This window comes from Merops nubicus, unplaced genomic scaffold, assembly GCF_000691845.1.
Source record: "Merops nubicus isolate BGI_N331 unplaced genomic scaffold, ASM69184v1 scaffold8143, whole genome shotgun sequence".
In the NCBI taxonomy this organism is placed as follows: domain Eukaryota; kingdom Metazoa; phylum Chordata; class Aves; order Coraciiformes; family Meropidae; genus Merops; species Merops nubicus.
The window spans coordinates 325-20,626 of NW_008598398.1; the positions used below are offsets into that span (position 1 = coordinate 325).

At 38.6% G+C, this 20,302-nt stretch overlaps 1 protein-coding gene across 1 annotated transcript in view; it reads right to left on the minus strand.

Moving 5' to 3' along the window:
- Positions 1 to 1,892: 1,892 nt before the first annotated feature.
- MYO3A (myosin IIIA) overlaps positions 1,893 to 20,302 on the minus strand; it is a 75,397-nt gene continuing 56,987 nt past the window's right edge. Inside the window, exons 25-30 of the mRNA XM_008937034.1 lie at positions 19,021 to 19,996; positions 18,168 to 18,306; positions 8,213 to 8,322; positions 5,654 to 5,694; positions 3,804 to 3,944; positions 1,893 to 2,100 (exon numbers count right to left, since the gene is read on the minus strand). Coding sequence (XP_008935282.1) covers positions 1,893 to 2,100; positions 3,804 to 3,944; positions 5,654 to 5,694; positions 8,213 to 8,322; positions 18,168 to 18,306; positions 19,021 to 19,996 — 1,615 coding nt within the window. The remainder of the gene's footprint in view (positions 2,101 to 3,803; positions 3,945 to 5,653; positions 5,695 to 8,212; positions 8,323 to 18,167; positions 18,307 to 19,020; positions 19,997 to 20,302) is intronic.

Genomic DNA, 20,302 nt, shown 5'->3' on the forward strand with positions numbered 1-20,302 from the left:
GCACCCACTGCTCCTCGAAGCCAGGCCCTGGGGCTCCCAGGCTGTGGTCAGCTGAGGGCATCTCTCTCTGCTTTCTGCCTGGATCCACATGGTTATTTAGGACTGTGCTCCAGTGAAATCTCATGGAAATGTCTCGATGTTTTGCAAAACTGTCCTGGTGGGAAAGTGAAAGAAAAACAGACTGGACATTTCTTAATGCAAAACTACAGGTCCGTTTCAGTTTCCAGATCCCATTGGTTTTAAGGAAATTTAGATGTTAACTCCAGGTTTCCACAGCAAGAGGCTGCTGTGAGCCCTTTCCTCACCTTGCTCACTCAGGCCCCAGTCCACAGTGTTTTGTCAGTTCTGGGTGTAATTCAGACACAGCCAACTGTATCACTGCCTTGTGCAGTTTTATTTACTTTACCTTTTTAATAATACATGAGGAAGCAACTTTAAGACAGAATTCAAAATTTAAACAATGTATTGCAAATTTTACATTGCAGCAAATTTTAATTCAGTGCATAGCCTTACAACTAGTTACAGATCAGGAAGCAGTGATTACCTGTCTCTGGGGAAAGGGCCAAGTGTGTGGGGGAAAGAGACAAAAGCCCAGCCCCTGTGCCTTGCTGCCGCCGCCATAGTATTTCATAGAGCTAAGCAAGGGAGCAGGATCAAGCCTTCTCTTGCTTTGCAGCTGGGAATATGCAATTATTAATCCTGAAAGGAAGCGTAGCAATTATCTGTGTGGTTTCTGTGAAATAAGGTCTTCTAAATAAGGAATTGGAGTAAAATTTGAACACAGTGGCTGTTGCTTTTACTTCCACTTAATTTCTGGTGGAACTGATTAAGAAGGATCATTACATTTAGGCAGCAATCAACCAGAGAGTGTATTTCTATTCCTTGGCACCCCAGAGATTAAGATTCCTAAAAATCTAATGCAAAGGAGAACAAAGCAAATATGATTTAAAAGTTCATCACTTAGTCACAAAGCTCAGAGGCAGAGGAGAGGGCTGGATATACTTCCCAGAAATGGACATCTCCAACACAAAGATTATACACACAATATTGACCTTTAAAACCGTCTACTAGCTTTACAGCAAAGTCAATAATGAAATAAACTGCCATAGTATGCTATCCAATTAATCATTTACGTTTGTTTTCATTCGAGGGACACTTGCCATAAACGGTCCATCCCAAAATTTATGCATTGTAAACCTAAAATGAGCAGAAATTCCTCTATGGCGTTCTTGTAATTTTATTTTTTCCTGTAAAACAGCTTCTTAGAAACAATAACTAAAGGTTTCTGAAGGTGCATATGGGAATTTGAAAGCTTAATTAGGGAACTATATATTAAACTATCTATTTTAATTGGATGAGACTGATTAAATGCAAGAAAGAAAGAAATAGGCATTGAGGAAAGTAAACTAGATGTAAGCTGCTTAATGTCTAATAATTCTAAAATGTAACGGTGGTATCCAAAAGAAAGCTGATTTTTATATTAAGTTTTTTTAAAGTCTATAACGTGACTGACAGGGTCCCTTTGCAATGGTGCTGGGTTGTAAACTACAGTAATTCATATTCACATGAATACACATGTAAACTTGAAACATTGGAGATTTAAAAAAAAAAAAAGGAAGTACATGGTATAAAATGATAAAAAAGATTATGCTAATAAAAGCCAAATGGCAGCAGGAACAGCAGCAGCAGCAGCTAGAACTGCTGGATAAGGCGGCGGCGCTGTGAGGTCTTCCGCAGCAGTCGTCTGTAGTCATAGGGATTATCTTCCGCTTTACTCTCTTCCAGGGGTCTTTCTGCAACCCTCGACCTAGGGATTAAGCGCCGAAGCGTTTTGTAAATTAAAGTCAAAACATTTACCTTGGCAAACACTCCTAATCCAGCAGCAGCAGCAGCTAGAACTGCTGGATAAGGCGGCGGCGCTGTGAGGTCTTCCGCAGCAGTCGTCTGTAGTCATAGGGATTATCTTCCGCTTTACTCTCTTCCAGGGGTCTTTCTGCAACCCTCGACCTAGGGATTAAGCGCCGAAGCGTTTTGTAAATTAAAGTCAAAACATTTACCTTGGCAAACACTCCTAATCGACTAGCCAGGCCTCTTCCTTCGCTGGGTAAAACAGGCACCTCGGAACAAACACATTATATACTAAAAGCAGATGAGAACAAGAGAACAACATGTACTTCCACGAAGGGGAAATAATAGAAGGACATAAAACTGCTGAGAACATGGGAGTGCTTTGCGGTAGCATTTGCCTGATGGTTACTGAACCAGATTTTCAGTTGGTAAATTTGTTTGCTCTGTTTTTAACCTGCCTGTGAAGCTCACGTAAGTGTCTAACTCTGGGTTGGTTTTGTTGTGTTTTTTTTTTTTTTTTTTTTTTTTTTTTTTTTTTTTTTTTTTTTTTTTTTTTTTGTTTTTTTTTTTTTTAGGCAAGATGCATTTTGGAAGACACCTCTGACAGGCTGGAATGGTGACCTGGCATCAGGTGTTACCATGATGCAAGATTAAAAATAAAACTTAATTATTTAAAAACTGTATTACTCTGAAATCATTAAAGAAATTTGTAGCATTCTACACTAAAGGTGTACCTAACCACTGATCCTACACCGGCACTGAAGGTAAACTGCCAGATAAAAATTACTCAGTGCCTCACTTCTGTAGATTGAAATGACTGTATAGTCTTTAGATCCAGGTCACACCATTCGAGACATACTGAAGTGCAGAAAATGTTTATTAATTGTATTCATTGACTCTCAGACTTAACAGTGTAAATCTAACATTTACACAGTTTTTTTTTCCACTATGGCTAATCAGGATGTAATCAGAGCAGCACACAGTAAAAGGTAAGAAATTCCTTTTAGTAAGCTCTCATTAACCTAAACCAGACCTCAGGGTGATAGATTCAGTGTAATTAACCACCGTAGAAATGCAGCATTTTCCAAGGGATGTAAACTATATGGTAATTCCTTGATATTAACATTTTTAATGGCATGCCTTCACAGCAGCTTCCTAAAACTAATTTAGATCCTACCTGAAAATATGTCAGAAATAATGTACATAAGGGGCACAAAATGTTTTACAAACATTTTCTCTATTACTAGGGATATATTTTCAAATTCAGCGATCATCCCAGGCTTGGTGTTTCCCTTAAGCCCTTGACCTAGGTATTTTCCAAGTTTTTCTTACCTATATGAAGACACAAGAAGATACAGATATATTGAGATGTGCAATGTGTGGGTGCATTAGCAAGAGTAACAATATGAATTTCCTCAGCCCAGCAGAGGTCACCCTCTATGAAGCCTAAGTGGGAAGAGAGGACATAGAGCAAACCCTCCCTTTTTTTCTCCTGGCTGTCCTCCTTGGTGGGGTCCACTACAGGCCGTACAGGACAGCATAAAAAGGAGGCAGTCAAGCTGGTGTCTTATCTGCAGAAAGCAGGCAGAAAGTTTGGCACACATCCACCCTATTTAAAACCTAACTGATCTGAAATAGTTTTAGGTTCTGCTTTAGTTTAGTTTGATTTTAGATCAGAGGTTTATGGCAGGATGTCTGTCTATCCCATCTAGCACTTGGGAAGTCAAAAACCAATGGGTACACTGAACAGCAACCATGTTAACATTTGTCCCTGCTGCATAAAGATGGGAGATGTGCAACTCTACAGTCTACAAGTTAATTTGGCAAGATTCCATTAATTAAAGAATAGATTTATGTCTAATTTGAAAGAGTATCTTTCTTTTTAGGAATCTTTTTAATATCTCAACAAGGAAGTACAACACTTATAATTTCTATTATTATTTTGTATGAATTACCGCTCAGTAGCTCTTAAAATTGAAGTCCTGCGTTCAGGTGGGTGTCTCCTCCTTCTTGGGGTGGAACTGCTGTCCTTTGAGGTGGAATCAGTAGATGAAATTTCTTGATAGTAGATATCTAAATCTAGTACTTTGCTCAGACTGTCAATAAATAAGTACACTAAGTTAACAGTTCCACTTTTCAACATTATATTCAACATTCAAAAATAAGGCAACTAAATATCATTATTAGTTGTGTTTGTGTGCTGGAGATCCAAGGAAAAATACATAAAAGCACAAGAATCTTTGAAGAAAAACAAAAGAAATCTTTAAATTGTGACTGCTGTACGATGCAGATACTGAGAATTTTGAAATGCTAAATAGTTTTATATGTTCATAAAGCAGACATATATGACTGAAATTGCTTGGGTTTGCCATTATACTCCATGGAGAGGCAGTTTATAGTATAATTAATCCCACCTATTTTAAAAATCTTTTTGAGGAACAGATGAATAATTTTTTTTAAATATTAACTTTTTTCCTTTGAGTGCAAGAGTAGAGTCTAAAGCAATTAGTTCAGATACTGATGTCAATAATGCACATGTTTTTTATTTTGTTAGATGAATGGTATCCAGGGTATCATATGTACAGAAAAAAAAAATCCAAACATCCAACTTAGAATGGCTAGGATAAAGATAACACCCTAAAAGCAATCTGGAAAAAAGAAATCCAGAATTCAATTTCTGACAGAAGTAACTCACTGATTTCAATTGCTATGTTCTGCTAATATAGACTCAGCATGTGAAAGAAGATGCAGCCATAAGACTGATCAACTAGATTTGTTAATCTTGTTCACTAGATGAGTGAAACCTAACCGAGGCCCAGTAAGAGAATACACTAGATTTGCATTATTTTTCTTTCGGCTAAATAGGAGACAACAGTAGGTGTGAACTTTTTTCAGGATCCAAATGACATCAGAAAAAGATGTGTAACAGATTAGACACGGGGGACATGGACATTAAGTGAACCCTTTAAGCAGTGGCATAATCAAGTGCAATTTGACTGTGGTTGCTCTGAGCACACATTATGTACATATAATGTCATGTAACTTCCTTTAAGATACATATCTTTAGATATGGAGTTTGTATTCTGCAACCTCAGCCAAGGATGGTGCTAAGAGCCTGTTCACCCTGCACCTACGACCAGGTTACCACAGCAATATCACTGGGCAGCAGAAAAAAAACTTATGTATAGAAACAAAAAAAAATGAAGCTATGATGTATGTCAGGAGCTGTGAACCAGGTCTACAGCACGCGTCAGGATCTAAGATACAGAAGGGCAGAATATATATCTATTGCTTGCTTTATTTCTGCAGAGACCTATCAGTAGGTATACTTTGAAGAAAAGACTTCTGGTTGAAATTTCAAGGGCTACTCTTCTTTACCTGTTATTAATAATTATTATTTTTTTTATGGTCTATTGCCAAACAGCCCTACATTTTTAGAAGAGAATTTTAACAGCCTTTTATCTTTGCTAAGAAAAAAGAACTGGTTGCTCATTTGCTTTGACTGGAATTTTAAGCACCTTCAATTATTTTCTGTGTCAGAACTATCTTTGATGTGGACCTTATCTTATTATTATGCTTATGTTGCCATGGTAAAGGGCCATGCTTTAGTAAAACTGAGTGACTGAATTCAATAATGGATTTTCGTTGTTGAAAACTGCATATTTTAACTTTGTATATGATGTCCTTTCTGTGAATCACCAAATTACTATGCTTTTTTAAATGCTTTAGTCTCCTAGTTGAAGTTCAGCTAAGAACTATTTGTAGAGTACTGAAACGACAATAGTGAGATAATGAAAAAAATTACCTTTCTTTTCTTGGTTTCCGTTTTTCATCTTGTATTGATTTCTAAGAAAATACAAAGTAATTTAAAAATACTAAAAAGAAAGCTTATGTAAAGATACAATTCATCAATATGTTAGGTAGGAGAGTGTTGTATATTTCTTGTTAAAAGAAAATATGGAGAATCTAATTTGCTGAACAAGTCCCCCAGAAAAATCTCTTTTCAGAATCCTTGAAACTGAGAATAGGATTAGCATGTTACTCCCAAATTCCGGTTGCCGTACTGTGAATAAAACCCTAAAGTAATCACAATTGGAACACAAAAGGAGATCTAAAACTTTTAGATATCTATGGTTGTTTTAATGAAGTTGACAACACTGTCTCACTGAGGCAAATTTACTGTGATGCCATGAGAATTTCCATGAATACAGGCAACACAGTGGGAGCAGGCATAATCCTATTCTCATTAATGCCACTGCAGTCTTGTCACAGGTTTTAGTAGAATAAAATGGACAAAGGCCTCATTTAAAAAGCAGTATACTAGTTGACAAAAGCACCTTTAGGATATAAGACATTTAGAAATGCAGAGGAGACAAGATTCATAGGGAATACGAGTGATTTCTTACCTCTAATAGATTTCTGTCCCTACAGCCAAAACAATACTATGTTGCAGCCTCTAATGCATCACACTTCAAAAGCAGTGTTTCAAGTGCAGATGGTCTTCATTTTGGTCTTAATTGTGTTTCTTGCAAATGAGTGAAAACTTATTAGAACTTATTATGACTGTAAAGTCACTGAGAGTCAGGAATCCTGGTAGACTTCAGTATGCAGGGAGATGGACAAGACAATTTCAAAATGATAGGCTGATTAAAGAAATATACCCCCAAATAAATTTCTAGTGTCTTGTATGAACAATGGACTATTGTCAGGTTTCCTTTATACCTGTGTACACCTTTAGCTCATTTGATATGCAAGGAGATGAGTGAGAATGGAAAGTGTCTAATTAATATCTATAACATGACATGCGATAAATATCTATTTTTGCAGAAGACTGAGAATTATTTTTTTTAAAACGCTTTCACTTTCAGGTGATCTGGACTTGATAATCATCTACAAATACCTGCAGGTCACAGACATTTTTAGTAAGGTAGAAAATCCATGATAGCTGGGAAAGCTGACTACCCTCAAGCATCTCAAGTTAGAGCTCACTTACTCAAGGTCTAAGAATTTATGACCTAGCAAGCCTCCTTTATAAGCTTCAGTGTATAGATAATTCTGCATGAACTTAATGCCAGGAACACAAGGCTTCTCTTTTTCACACCTTTTTGTAAAACACAACTAATGGAAGGTAATATGACACCTTGAAAAACTGCTGCTAAAAATTTGTTTAAAAATTTCTTGGCATTACGGCAGTTCTTGTTTGCACTGATGTGATGGCTGTTTTCGGATACGGAGCTGGTCATGTAACAAATTAGTGTTCAGAAAATATTAGGTCTTTGTCTGTATAGTCTCGTCTTTCTAAATATGCGTTTACTTCAGAATTACCCTTCCCCTCAGAAATCTCCTAATGCAGAATTCAGTATCATGCCTTTAATTTCAGCCCTTTCTCTCACCAATATTGCTTTCACAAAATAAATCTTATTCTTACATGCCTATTTATTTTTAGGAATATAATTTCTTTTCAGAATATCACTACTCCAAAGCTGTGCTGCTTCAAAGCCCCCGTAATAAAACATAACCATATTTGTCTTTTTTGGTATGCCAGACACAACTCTCCCTAAAGGCCCTGGTGACACCTTCTGTTGAAAGGAGAAGCAATTGCTACGGTTAGTTTATTAGCTGGGCTCTCACTGGCTGTTAAAATAGGTCACCAAGATACAGGCACCTCGAGCAAATGAGTTTAATTGCTTTTTTGCTGGAACTACTTTCTGAGCTGCTTTTACATTTTCTCTCTTTCTGCTTATTTTCTTGCCTTTTTTTTTTTTTTTTTTTTTTTCCTGTATTTAAGGGCACTGAAGTCAAGAATGGAACACAGCCCTTGGTAGTTGAACTTGGACCAAAGGCTATATATAGAAACGCTCAAATCCATTAGTCTCCTGGGCTGTTGGTATTTGCCAATTCCTTTATAATCACAATCTGACACATTTGTGAAGGAAGTTACAGTTTGCATACTAATAAAGCCTATTTTAATATTTGCTTTCTCCGCAAGATCAAGCACTAATTTAGACACTCAAAATAGCTCTCCAAAAAAACCTGTTTCTCTTCCATGACTTACAAAGAAACTATGGACACCAGGCACTTAATTTAGGTCTTGAAAGTACAAATGCTGCTTATGCATATAATGAATGTATATATGTTTAGGTACAAAAGCAAGAATTGGCCTGAGCTAGGTCCCCATTCAGGGTAACTCTGAACCTTGATTTGAAGTCTAGGTTGAAACATGGAGTTTGTGGCCTGCTTCCTTTCAGCAGGGCACAGCTTTTGTGCTGCATTAGAAAGTAATACAGGGAATTAAGCAATTAGAAAGAAAGTTTATGTGTGAATTATCTAGCGCTTTTAGTCCACAAAAGCTTGCTAAACTCACATGTATTAGAGTGTAGTAGGTGGAGTCTTCTGGATTATTTAACGTCTTGGGCTTCCGTGGCCTCCTTGGAGGTCTCTGCATTGGGCGCGAGTCTTCTACTTTGGCTGCAACTGTGAAAAAGCAGAAGATAGCAATGCATATTTCTTCACAGAATGAGAGACTTTTAAAAAACAGGAGAGAATTTCACTGAAGAGAGGAAAAAAAAGTCCACAAAGCCACTTTTACTGCTTGCCATAACTCAAGAGAGCAACTTTTGCGCATTTCCGTTACCAGACTAGAAAGCTCAATTGGTTTATCCATTTTGAGTCCTGACTACCCATACAAACATATCCCACGTAACCAATGTTAGGCTGGAACAGCACAGCAGTCTGCCTGGCACAGGCTTCTCCCTCTGAACAGGGCTGATGCTCCACATTCAAAAGAGGGCTCTGAAGGGTAACAGACACTGGAAGACCACCATCTTGTACCAGAGACCTAGGCAGAAGGGATGATACTTTTTCAGACTCAAGTCCATCATTAAGGTGCTGAATGAAGGAACTGGCATTAGACTTCTGATTTAGAGGTTAGTCCTCTGCGTTGTCATAGTGTAGATCTTCCCAGAGGTCTCCTTATGAAGCTGTTCTCTTTCAAGCCAAATCACGTGACAATAGGCCACACAGCGATGGACTGTGTCCATCTCATCCAGTGTAATCTAGTTTAGCATACACAACTTTTGGTCTATTGCTACAAAAACTTCCTGCCAACATGCAAAAAATGTTTTCATTCTAATGGACACAAAATCAAGATTTTAACACAAAATGGAACTGCTGTTCTCTGGCAGTCTCCAACTCAAGACACTGACTTGTGGGTTACACTGGCTGGCATGTGGGGGCTAGAAAAATATCTTGGATATTTGCTTGTTAAAAATCTATATGCAGTTCTGACGGTGCTAAGATACAGGACTGCTAAGGGTTCAGAGGCTCTTTGTCACAGACCCAACCTAAAATGTAGGGTTCCTAATGCCTCATGGTTCTTGGAGACCACAGAACTGACTGTGGGGCTGAGGGACCAAAGATGTACAGGTTGGTGAGCACGATCACCTTTCATATGGCTTCAGCTATAGGAAAAGCTAATACAGAGCTACAGCAATACTTTCACAATGACAGAAATAGTTCACAGGGACACATGCAGGGTAATGAAGTCTCAGCACAAGGTCTAGGCATAGTGAACCATGCGTCCAGGTATATGCATTATCCAGTGAGATTTTATATTGTCCTTGTCCCAACACGCAAGTATTCAGAGGACAGGCTATGGGAAACTAAATCATAAATGAATATAGTGAGTGGAATGAGGATCTAGCTCCCAGTGAATTACTGAAGTGTGTTTTGCTGATCTAATCTTCTTTCACATGAAGCAAATTTAACCCTACAACCTAAATGTGCTAACTACATGTGGTTGAGTCTTAGAAGAAATAATGTATTTTGTTCTCTAATGACCATCAGAAACTCCTTTACACGACAAAAATAAAACCTCTCCCATGTACATCACACATCTTTTTAATTAAAGAGGTAGCACAATCTTTTAAAATGAGAAATGATCAGTAATACATCAGTGTTGACTCCTACAAAATTAGCTTTGTAAGTTTTTTGTTACGTGTGATAAATAAAGGCTTGTAAAGGTCATGGATATATACAGGAGCCAGAACGAATAATGTTAATTTAAATTGTAGTTGGATAATGAATACATTTATTGTTTTACTTTCTTATCTGAAATGCAGACTGCTTCTCATGTAATGAATGAACAAGTACCTTTTAACATTTTGCACTTAAGAGAACAATGGTGTTTTTCTAAGCCACGATAATGTTAAAAAATGAAATTTAGATGCAATAAATTCATTTCAGTAACCTGTATTAAATATAAATTATATTCTTTGATTTGAATAGGTATAGCAGGCCTGACTCTGCTTTTAACGTGGGCTGTTGCTACCCTGCTGCATTTCAAATAGGCCACCTGGAGTTAGCTGAGCTTCCATTTTTGAGCAAGTAGAGGTGTGTCTTCCCTGTTTTATTTTTAAACACAACAGGAGCCTCAACTGGAAACAATACCTTAAAAAAGCTCCTTAAAGTTCAGAGCAGATGAACAGAAACATCTAATCCCTTGCCTGCAGGACATTTTCAAAAATTGTGTCAGAGATCCTGACTGCATGGTAATCTGGAAAAAGAAAATGAAGCCAAATTCAGGGCAGTAGGAAAATCCCAAGGAAAAGGCTCTCATTATACCTGAAGACTTTTTATTGTCCTTTAAGAATTCAACATTATGTATGCTGTTACATTATTTAATTCATCACTGTCAAACATATAAAGCATTATCATATTCTAGATTACAATTATTCCAACTGAAATAACTTGTATACTTCTTGTGTGTGTGCTATCCAAAGAAGACTCCTCTTGCATTCAGAAAACATCATTTTGACAATGGTAAGAGCTTCACTAAAAACTAGCTTTTCGTCTTGGCTTGTCTGTCATACATATGTATGAGCTGTGGAAAAGAACTCGGGAGACAGAGATACCATGTTGGGGGGAAGGCAGATTTCTAAGCTTGGACCTTCATAATTTCTTTTTAAAATTACAGTTGATTGAAAAAGCAGTTCTGAGTTTTCTCTCCAAAATACAACGTAAATAAAAAATAGTTGGATGGGTTTAGCTTTCTTTTTTTCACCAGGAAGTGAATCTATGATTTCCTTCTGCACTTAGATGTGTGTGCTCATTACTACTGAAATAAAGTTGATGTGGTAGTTGTTTGTGTTGAATATCTCAATGCACAAAGTAAATTTTTTTTTTTGTTAGTTGCTGATGATTCCAGAAATCATTTACTTAGTAGAGTTAAAGGTGGAAGGCAAATTAAATAACCAACCTAATAAATGGTGAGTTTGATGTGCTTGTTTTCCAGATGACCTGTACCTTTCTGCAGTAGGCAGTAAAGTAGAATGGAGAAAAAATAAATCTCTTGTTAGGAAGCCAGTCATGTTGCTTCTAGAGTCCATTACAAAGAAAAGCTTTATACTGAAGCCCAGTTTCTCCATGGTAAAATATCTTTTATTTTTCCTTCAAGTATCTGTAGCAAGATCTGGCTGTGTGCTGTATATGTAAAAGGAAAACTGATGCTTTCTATCTAGCATTTAAATACACACATTACAACATTGATATGAAAACCATTCACAACAACAGCTGTCAAAGCATTTTGGAAATGTCAGATTGGTGCTACTCTCTTACTAGCAGGGTAAATGGCATGCAGAAGGCAAGACACATCAAGATGTGCTAAAGGTTATGTCCCAGTTAGTCATTAGCACAGACAAGGAGCTGGGCTGAAGGACTGTGCTGAGACTCCTGGCTCTGCAGCCACTCCATGTCCTGCAGCTGTATCTACCTGAAGAGATGCTGTCAGCTGCAACATATTCACATGCCTTAGAAGCAAAGCACAGGAGAAACTGGAAACAAAAACATTTGATGCTACACAGACATTCCTTTTCAAAGGTTTTACCAAGAGGAAGACGGGTCAAACAAGTGGAAAGGAAGGATCTTCCTCAAACTACCCAAGTGCACACAGTCAGTACTCGGTCAAAAGAAAGATTTTGCTCTTATGACCTGGGTGCTTTGCTTTTGAACCTCAGTAGTGAATGTCAGCCACGCTGTAACCCATGCCTCAGAATTTAAATCTCTCTCCTGCCCAAACCTGAAGCAGACTGTCAAAACATACATTTGATCAAGAGATGATTGAAAGTTTAAGAAAAGTTAATTTTCCATAAGAATGAATGAATTGCACAGTTTAGGGTCAGGGAAAGAATGTCATCACTGTGGCTGCCAGGGAACACTAAAGAAGGTTTAGCAAACCTAAGGAAAATTCCTTATTCCTATCAGTATTTCAGCTAGCTTGTTTAATGCTACCTCAAAGGTTCCTACCTAACTTGTGCACACTCTTCGCCTCTGTGGTGCTCAGTTACAGGGCATTACTACTTTCATACTCAGCCCTCACTGAAAGCTCCAAATACACTGGAAAAATAAGAAAAGGGACAATGACATTTAGGACAAGCTCATTCAATGTAGGTGAATCCTGAACACCACCACAAACTACAGAAACTGTGGAGAGCCCTTGTGCTTGAAGCATTCAAGTATGAGTAAGAAATCTTTAGAATAAAGATGAGTCAGTATCAACAGACCTTTAGGTTGAGCTGTGTCTGTACATTCTAATATACAATGATAAGGTTGGAAGACAACAATCTCGAGGAATCAACATCCACGGATGCTAATGTAAATTAACATACGACTTACAACAGAGCTTATACTGAAGACTGGAGAAATAGTGTGGTTACAGCTCTGATAAGCATCTAAGTGATGAAAGGTCTCTACTTATTAGGCCACCTGGAGAAACAGATAAACTTGTCTTCATGTCATTTAAGTGAAATGTTACATGTTTGGTTCAGCGCTGTTCCACATCTTATGGGGACAGAAATATAAAGGCAGTCTCAGAATAAAGAAGGAGGGAAAACAAGAGTAAGAGCAGCAATTGTGTCAGGTTTGTAGAGGGGTTTGAAAGTAACCAGAAAAATGCAACTGTAATTACAGGACTTGATAATGAGAAGTGAGAAGCTATTACTGCTTACAACATTTGTGCATACCTTTTTACTGTTCTAACTGTACACAGTGTGCGGATGTCATTGTGCAGGTTTGGGATTTACACATAGAAAAGCACTGCTCTTTAACATTCTTTTTAGTATTTTTTAGGTATTGTTTACTCATGGGATGTTTACCATAGCCAGACTCGGAAATTATGGTTGAGGTGTACAAATTCCTAGCAATCTGGAAAAAAACAAGGGGATAACTCTGGCACAGACCTAGAACTAGGAACTGCAATAGACTGAGAACTTTCCAATTGCATACAGCAGGAACTGAGAGTTTGATTTCTTGCGCCTAAGTCCCACCAGCTCCACTGAGGCAAGCAGTTTTAGCCTCTGGCTAACACGAATACTCCCATTTCTGAGAGTCTGGTGACCTGGTGTTATTGCTATTTAAGAGACCATGCCTAAGGAAAAAGGTTGTACTCCAATTCTGTGACTTCCCCAATCTTATGCTCTGCAATGGATCTGACCAACTCCCAACACAGATCTTGGATGTGCTGCATGGTGTCCAGAGGGCCACTCCAGAAGCTGAGAACAACCAGACAGCAGAAGTGCCAGACCACCTTGCTTTTCTCCAGTCCCACGCCTCAGTGCTCCTTGGCTGACCACTCACTTGCAGAGAAGACTGGCCAGTGACTACAGCTCTGCTCACCCAATGCTACACAGGCTCCCTTTTCCTTGCACAGGCTGCCCATGAAACCCCCATAAATAGTGCTGCAGCAGCCTACTGATGGATGAATCCTGAATGAAAACCATCCCTGTTTTACTGTTTCATGTACCTGAAAGGGTCCTCAGCTGCACTGGGAATTCCTTGTACCAAGTGAATTTCATTCTAAATATAGAAAATTCTCTTTCTGAGATTTTGTACTTGAACTGTCATTTAATACTTAGAAGGATGGCACCATTATTCATCTGGAGAAAAAGAACCAAAATATTTGCTCCTGTAATGATCAAATTCCCCTCACTTCAGGCTTTGACCTCAAAAAACTTGGCAGTGGCCATTTGTGCGTCTATTCCAGCACCACAGTAACCCAAGGCTCACTAGCTGTCCAAAGGCACAGTGCTAGGATACAGTCATTATGTTTAGCTCAAAGCATTTAGCAAGCAAATAAAACCTACTCAGAAATTCAAGCCACAGGGAATATTGTTTATTCCAGGAACATTGTGCAGCTTGCTTTATGCATTTTTATAAATACAAATAAATTAAGTACAACTTCACCTTGTTGATTTAAGATGCATTTAACCTTTCTGCTCATATGTTCTTTAAACTGCAGGCTTTGCATTTTTATTAAAATAAAGAGTTTTGAAAATCTGAACATTTGTCACAGTATGCCATACTGCTGTCCCGCAGTTCCTCTCCTTCTGTGGGTATCAATTTAATCAAATATTTTATCAGAGGAGCCAGTAAGTTCTCACAGTGAACAATGGCGACCTACAGCAGATGAAGGCAGACAAGTATTCCTATCTGGCATGCAGCTATAAAACACAATTCATGTGTTATAGCTGTAAAATGACATATAAAACTAGTGAAGCTGAGGAAGAAGTGTAAATAAATGTAAATCACCAAAGTAATTACAAATAGGTAAATACTATATGATTTAAAGAACAGCTAAAGCTCAATGATCCTTGCTGTCATAAGGACAGGACAGCAAAGGTAGCCCTAGAGGCAAACCTGCACTAAAAGCATATCCTTCTGTAAAAATGTATGTATAGATTGTACTAGAACACATAATGTAGGCAAGATGACAGGAGGACTCCTCCCTATTTAATAGACAGTGGATCACTCACCACATCTGTATGTTTCACTTTAGCATGACAGCCTGATGAACATTACCTCAAGTCTTTGTTTTAGGTAGTTATATTGCTATGTCACATACAGGAAGAAAGCACGAGGCCCAGAATGCTGATAACTCCTGTGTTGTAAACAGTACAGCCTAAATGAACTGAACACAGGCATATTTTTACTTAAATATCCTCTCCAGCTATTTCCATCATGTTTGCTATGATAAATATTTACTTTAAACCATGCAGCTTTGTGACTGAGCTCTGTAACGCTTAGGCACCAACCGGCTCCCCAGCAAGCTGGGGAATTGCTGCTGTGTGTTCCCTTACTTCAACATCCTGTGCATTGTTCGTGGCTGGAAAGGAAACAGTTTACCTGTCGTGTGAATTATGTTCAAAAGCAGAAAAAGAAAGTTCACATTCTACACCAAGAAAGGTCTTTCTGTGGACTGCTTACCAGGTATAAATATGGATGTGCGAAATCAAGGCTCAGGTCCCTGCTGTCATTGCTCCATACCCTAGGTGAGTGGCTGAGCCTGGTGTCCACTGTCAAACCCAATGTGTTGCAGAGAGTGAAACTTCACATCATGGTAGGGAAGGCTGGCAGAACACAGCACTTGACTAGAACCCAGCTGTCTGCCTCTTCATGCTCTTTTAAAGTTCAGTATCTGGTAAAGTCACCTTCATTACAGTTATCAGAAGTAGCCACTCAATGTGCATGAGGTACTTGGGTCAACAACAGAACACAGCAAACACAAACTATGGCTGCCCACCTCAGAGCAGCCAAGAAGCCAGACTCAGCTCAAAGTATAATACTGCTTCTTATGTCAAGGCAAAGTCGGCTACAGAAATATTACAAGATAACAAGAGTTCTGTCAAGAACTGGAGGACTCCTCATTGTGGGGTGGTTTGACTTACTAGAGCAGAGCATTCAGTAAGTGACTAGCTGGAGAGCAGTAAATAGGCTGGAAGGGCTAGTCTGGTTTGAGATAGAAGGGACCAGCTCCTGCTTTACAGTGTTTAAGGGCTGGTAGGACACCTTTAGCTTGTCTGTGTTTTAGCAGCACATTTCTCTTTAGTGAGTTTAGTCATTGCTTCTTAGTCAAATAGCACCATTTAATTTTAAATGCATTCAGCCTTAAAAAAAAGTAACTCCTGAGCTCTGTACTCATCTTCCCTACATGCCAACTTGGAGCAATTTGATCAAAACCAAAAGCATGTGTCCACCATATTTATTTTGAAAAAAACCCAGTTTGCTAAAATTCTGCTTGAATCATCTTGAAATGAGCATGCCTTGATTAAAAAGTATATTTTAATCTATAATAAAGTGAGCATTCAGGACTCTCTCTTTGATGCTTCCTATTGTTTTAAAGTTATGATTAATATGGCTGATATTTTTTGTAAAAGGCAGTTAGTCAAAATAGCAAACATTCAATGTTGACACCCGTAAGATAAAGAGGAAAAGGAGAGGCTTGCAATTAATCAGAATTTTCTTAGAGATTTTGCCCAATGCATGAAAGAGCTAAGTGCTGTCACATGACCCATACAGACATTTTCCAGGAGAAAAAAAAGAAAATAAATCCTCTTTTTGTTAGGACCACAAACACACAACATCCGCTTGTAAAAAAAATCTTATTTCCTTGTATTTATTAAAATAAGGCCAAGGACCTTGTCCGTTATGCAACTGAACAACTGTTCCAGCGTTGTCTTAAAAAGCACTTTGACTTGTTCAAAGAAGGGACAAATGGAAAAATGACATTTTTCATATCAGTGTTCAAAAGGATACAATGCAGCAATTTCATGCACTTTACCACTGGAAAACTGCTGTATTATGACACCACAGAGGTTTAAAGCAGCAGGACATTTTCAGAGATAAAGGGAAGTGGCTGACTGGTCACCACTTTAAGCAGGGTTGCATGCACAGGTGACAAACCCTGGCATCTTTTTGCCTCCTGTAGAGCTACTTAAATTTATAGCAATGTGAAGGGTTGACTTTGCTCCATTTTGCACACTGCATGAACATACTGGTACATTTGCACCTGGCTCATTTTTGTAAATAATGAGATTCTGAATGGATAAAGCAGATTTGTGTATTCCCTTTTCCCTCTATCTACCTCTGTTCTCTAGCATCTGTAGGAAAATGTGTAAGAACCAAGAGGTATTTTCAAAAGCATGCTTTTTTAATTAATCAGGTTTATCTTGCAAAAAAACAGCAATATTTAATAGAGAATTAATTACAAACCCATTAATGACAATCACAAACACTGCTCTGTCTTTAATGAAAGATCATGGCACTTAGGTTTCCATTTCTTATTTATTTTCTCTTGCAGACTTTGGTCTTGGAAACAGGCTGAACTCTGTAGATTATCTACCAGCAGCCAGTTTAGAGGTTTAGCTTTTGTAAACACCCAGCTGTCATTTTAGCAGCTTGCCCATTGGAGAGGACTGCAAAGCAAGGGTGAAGTACTTTTAGGATCTCTGCAATGCAGCCATGGGAACCGAAAGAAGTTTCAGCATACAGGACAACTGAACCCGCAATGCTATAGTGAAAATAGCACAGTTAGCTCTGGGCAGCAAGGGACAGCCCTGGATCTGACCCCAGCTGTGCAGAGGCAAGCAGAGACCTTCTCCAGAGGCAGTGCAGTGGCAAGGGCTGGCACCAGCCCCTCTGCAGAAATGGAGACTCACCCAGTCTTTTGCCACATTTGCCCTCATCCTTCTTCACATCTGTGGCCGAAGGCACAGGCTGAGAAAATCCCCTGTCATGTCTATTCCAACTGAAGAAGCTTGAGCAGCTCAGTCAGCTCTTTGTGGACCTTTCCATGGGGCACAGGACTTAATGATCTACACACCCTGAATCCCATGTCTTCCACCTTTATTCTCCCAGTACTTCTTCCCTCTTGCCACCTAACCTGGCCCAAGAGTGCTTGCATTTTGGGAACTCTCACTGCCCATATTAGCTGGAATATAAATAACTGCAGAGTATATTTTCAGAGATAATGCCCTCTTAAGTTTGTGAGTTACATGTATATTGATTATTAATAAAACTTGTAATTTTAAGGACATACCCACCAACATGAGTAGTTTTGATAACCTCAGTTGCATTTGTGGATAACCAAAACTTTACTGAGCGTATATGTGACAAACTCTGGTAAATTGTTTAACATAGTACCTAAAACATATTTTGGTTTTAAAATATATTCCCACATCTTACCAATAGCTCATACACTTGAGAAACATATGAGTAAAAAGAACCAATGTGGAATTTTTACCAAATAGAAGTATTCCTAGAAAGTCTATGTCTAGGTCTCACAGTGACTCATTAACCAATCTTAAGCAGCAGTGATACCAAGAAAAATGGTAAAAACATAAATCCCAAATAGGCTTCAATATTTTTCTGGAAACTAAATTCCAAACTCATCTACCAGTTCCTATGCCTTTAAAAACATGACTAGGAGTCAATTCTTGACAGTTGTGTTTACAAATGGAAATTCTGCTAACAGTAAGGTCCAACATTACCTGATGGACAAACATGAGAAGGGAGTCGGCCATTGGCTTGCTTATCTTTGGGCAGCATCACAGGTCTCAGCTGATGTGACAGTATCATTTCATTCAATTTTTGCTGCAATGCTAAGTAGTCTTCAGATAATTTTGATATCTGAAAAAATATAACACAAATTTTTACAGTATTATATAAGTAAGTATATATTCCAAAGTAATAAAAAGTAAAACAGTGGACTAGAGAATGGATTTTAAAGGTATTGCTCCACCTACTGCTGTGTAGGTCCATGCTACATTTACCTCTCCACATCCCCTTAAAAAAAAAGAAAAGAGGGAAAAAAAGAGGAGAAAAAAGAGTTTGAAACAAAAAAAAAAAAAAAGAGAGAAAAAAGTGACACACAGGAAATTCCACAATGTGCCCCAGTCCTGCAGCTTCTTCATATTGGTTCACACACATAAGCAGATGGTGCAGAATAGCTCCTACAGCTGTAGGCACACTTCTCTGCAAGTGTGACACAGAAACTTTTAGATTCATTTTGAGACATTTCACAAGTTTACTAAATTTAAGGGCCTTGCCTGATAAGTGAACATTTCAACAAAGTCAAAGGTTCTGCATTTAACCTAAACCAGGTTAAAGCTAACGTCTTGGGTTTTTTTTTTTGCTAGCGCTCTTTGTCTTTCCCTCCTCCATGAAAAGACTATTTTCTCTTGCAGCCCAAGATATGCATTTTTATAAAACACTCATTTCAAAAATCTCAGTCTTAGTTCAGAGAGTAAAACCTCAGTGTCACTGAAGCCAGTAAAATAACTTGGCTGCTCTTTCACTGCTCAGAGTGTTCTGCCCACCATTCGTAGCTTACAAGCTCCCTACCTGCCGTGAAAATGCTGCCAAGTCACAGGCCTCCTTCTCTGAGTCTCCCTTCGGTGTCTTGGAGTCTTCAGCCTCTATACTGGTACTTTCCCTCTCTTTTGTTGTTTGGGGATCGTTATTTTGAATGTCTAGTGCTTCTGTTGTCTCCTTTATGGTTTTATCTTGACTTTTGCAAGGTAGTTTCCCTTCTTTTCTGAGTTGTCCCCTCCTTCTGTAACCCCGGTAACTGCTCTGAATAACCACTGCTGCCTTCTCTTTGTCTTCTGAACCTTGCTTCTGTGCCTCAACTTGCTTCCGTGAGCCTCTCAGTGACTCTTTTCTTGTAATTCCTTTACGTCCTGTAGACATCACTGATCCATGTTTCATGTGGTTTCTTTCCACACCCCTGTCTATCCTGGGCTGAACCACAGAAGATTCTTGATTTTGCCCATCTGCACTGTGTACGTCTTGATTATCTTGCACTTGCTGGTGACTAGGTTCAGCTGTGATTTTGACAGGCGTTCTGGGTAACTCTTCCAAAGAGGCCTGTTCCTCACCTTCACCCGCACATTCTACTGTGGGATTCTGCTTCACAGAAGCTCCCAATCCTTCAGCAGATGTTTTCTGTTGCTCCTGAACATTCCCTGTGTCACTGTACCCACAGCACTCACTGTCAGTAACAGCATCAGCTTCATCTTGAGTGTCCTCATTTGCTGCTTCTTCCAGTGTATCATACTGAGCTGGCTGCAGTTGTGCTTCAAGAAATTCCACAGCAGATAATTCTTCCTCTGCTATTTTTTTGTGCTGTTCCTTCATCTTTTTACGGACTCTGTAGCCTCTGTAATGGCTCTGAACAATGACAACAGCTTCTTCTTCTGTTTTAGGAAGGGCATTCTTCACTCCAGCTGGACTTTCCTCATCATCTTGAAGTTCTTCATCCTTTTCCTTTTCGCTAATGGATGCTGCATTTTCAGTTTGGTTCTTTCTAAGTGATTCCCTGAATGGAAGAGAGTTTTGGGCAAAAATTATAGCTGAAGGAGATGAAGGATAGTGACAACTTTACAACTAACTTTGTTGGTGTTTGTGTACTCAGTGGCAACTTGATACATCACAACATGGGAAAGATTTAGTGCATATTGATGGAATTAAAGATAGCAAACCAATCTCTGTCTTTCTGATAATTACTATTTCTTAAAATTAAATTCTGTTAAATTCTCCATGGAAAATTGGTAGGGGAACAATCTAGGCTGCATGAGGGCTGATAAAACAGTGAAGAATTAATTTAAATCTTAACAAAAATGTA